The sequence below is a fragment of the Propithecus coquereli genome, unplaced genomic scaffold (assembly GCF_000956105.1).
Source record: "Propithecus coquereli isolate 6110/MARCELLA unplaced genomic scaffold, Pcoq_1.0 Scaffold120, whole genome shotgun sequence".
Taxonomy (NCBI): domain Eukaryota; kingdom Metazoa; phylum Chordata; class Mammalia; order Primates; family Indriidae; genus Propithecus; species Propithecus coquereli.
In genome coordinates, this window is record NW_012136081.1 from 6,336,138 (window position 1) to 6,337,552 (window position 1,415).

General features: G+C 39.6%; 1 protein-coding gene across 1 annotated transcript in view; it reads right to left on the reverse strand.

Moving 5' to 3' along the window:
* The window catches only part of KDM2A (lysine (K)-specific demethylase 2A), a 150,708-nt gene that overhangs the window by 85,226 nt on the left and 64,067 nt on the right, over positions 1–1,415 (reverse strand). The window contains exon 3 of the mRNA XM_012665583.1: positions 722–860. Within this exon, the coding sequence (XP_012521037.1) occupies positions 722–860 (139 nt within the window). The remainder of the gene's footprint in view (positions 1–721; positions 861–1,415) is intronic.

A 1,415-nucleotide genomic window follows, 5' to 3' on the forward strand; every position in this document is an offset into this window, starting at 1 on the left:
TGAGGCAGAAGGATTGCTTGAGCCCAGGAGTTTGAGGTTGCTGTGAGCTAGGCTGACGCCATGGCACTCACTCTAGCCCGGGCAACAAAGCGAGACTCTGTCTCAAAAAAAAAAAAAGAAGCATCTCTTAGGAAATAGGGAGAGCACATTGAGAAGCAGGGCTTGAGGGATTTGCCAAGTCTAGATTTCCACAGGAAATTCAGAATTTAAACAGGGGGGCAGTACTATTAATGAGTCATCTCATAAATTCTAAGTAGAAATTACCATCACCTTGTCTCTTATTAGTCAAAAAAGTTAATTCTGACCACTACAATACACAAATAACATACTTATCAGTTTGCAAGGATCAAAGCTGCATGGAACACATGGAATTCCACCTTCAGTTTTGGTGGGGTAGCTATATGCACAAAAGGATTTTTATTGTACTACTTTTAATTAAACTCAAACCAAGACATGGGAGAAAAAGGAAGAGGCCTACAGGAAAAAATTCCATCAACACTCCTGCTCTAATAAAAGATTATTTCTAATACAGCAGAGAATGATTCATAGGGCAGGAGGATGGGGGGAGGAGTGCGTACAAGCTGCACTGTGTAACAATAGAAAATAGTTAAATAGCATCAACAGGCAATATTTTATCTGCATAAATGCTAAATCCACAGTTCTGAGTCTATGACTTCCTACATATCAAGGGTCTGCAGGTCTGAACCAAAATGATACTGACCTTTTCCTTCCATAAAAGTAACAAAATTGGCATTATATTTGTTGGTGTGGAGTTTCTCTTCCAAGTCAAATGTTCTCTTCCCTTCAATTTCATCATCGGAAATGCCATCATCTTCATAGCGTCGTCGCATGGTCCCACGCTGGGAGAGGAGAGACATAGGGATGAAATCATGCACTTTTTCATACCTATCTTATCTACAAGTGGTCATAGATTTTCCTAATGTGCAAAGTGCTACTTTCAACCTCAGCTGCTAATTGTCAAGTGTCCATTTTCCTTGCCTTATAGATCTTTTCTTTCTCTCAACTCAAGATCAGCTGATGTTCTCAGAATGCACAGCATACAACAAAGTTGGGGTTTTTTTCCCCTATAGAAACCTGTAAGCAAAACTTTACTGTGGCTTTGTTTTTTTTTTTGATTTTTATTTATTATAGGTACATAATAGTTGTATATCTTTATAGGGTGCATGTGATGTTTTGATACAGGCATACAATGTGAATTAATCAAAGCTGGGTAATTGGAATATCCATCACCTCAGGCCTTTAACATTTCTTGTGTCAGCAACATTCCAATTCCACTCTTAGTGGTGCATGCCTGTAGTTCCAGCTACTCAGGAGGCTGAGGTGGGAGGACCACTTGAGACCAGGAGCTCAAGACCAGCTTGTGCAATACAGTGAGGCCTTGTCTCAAAAAAAAA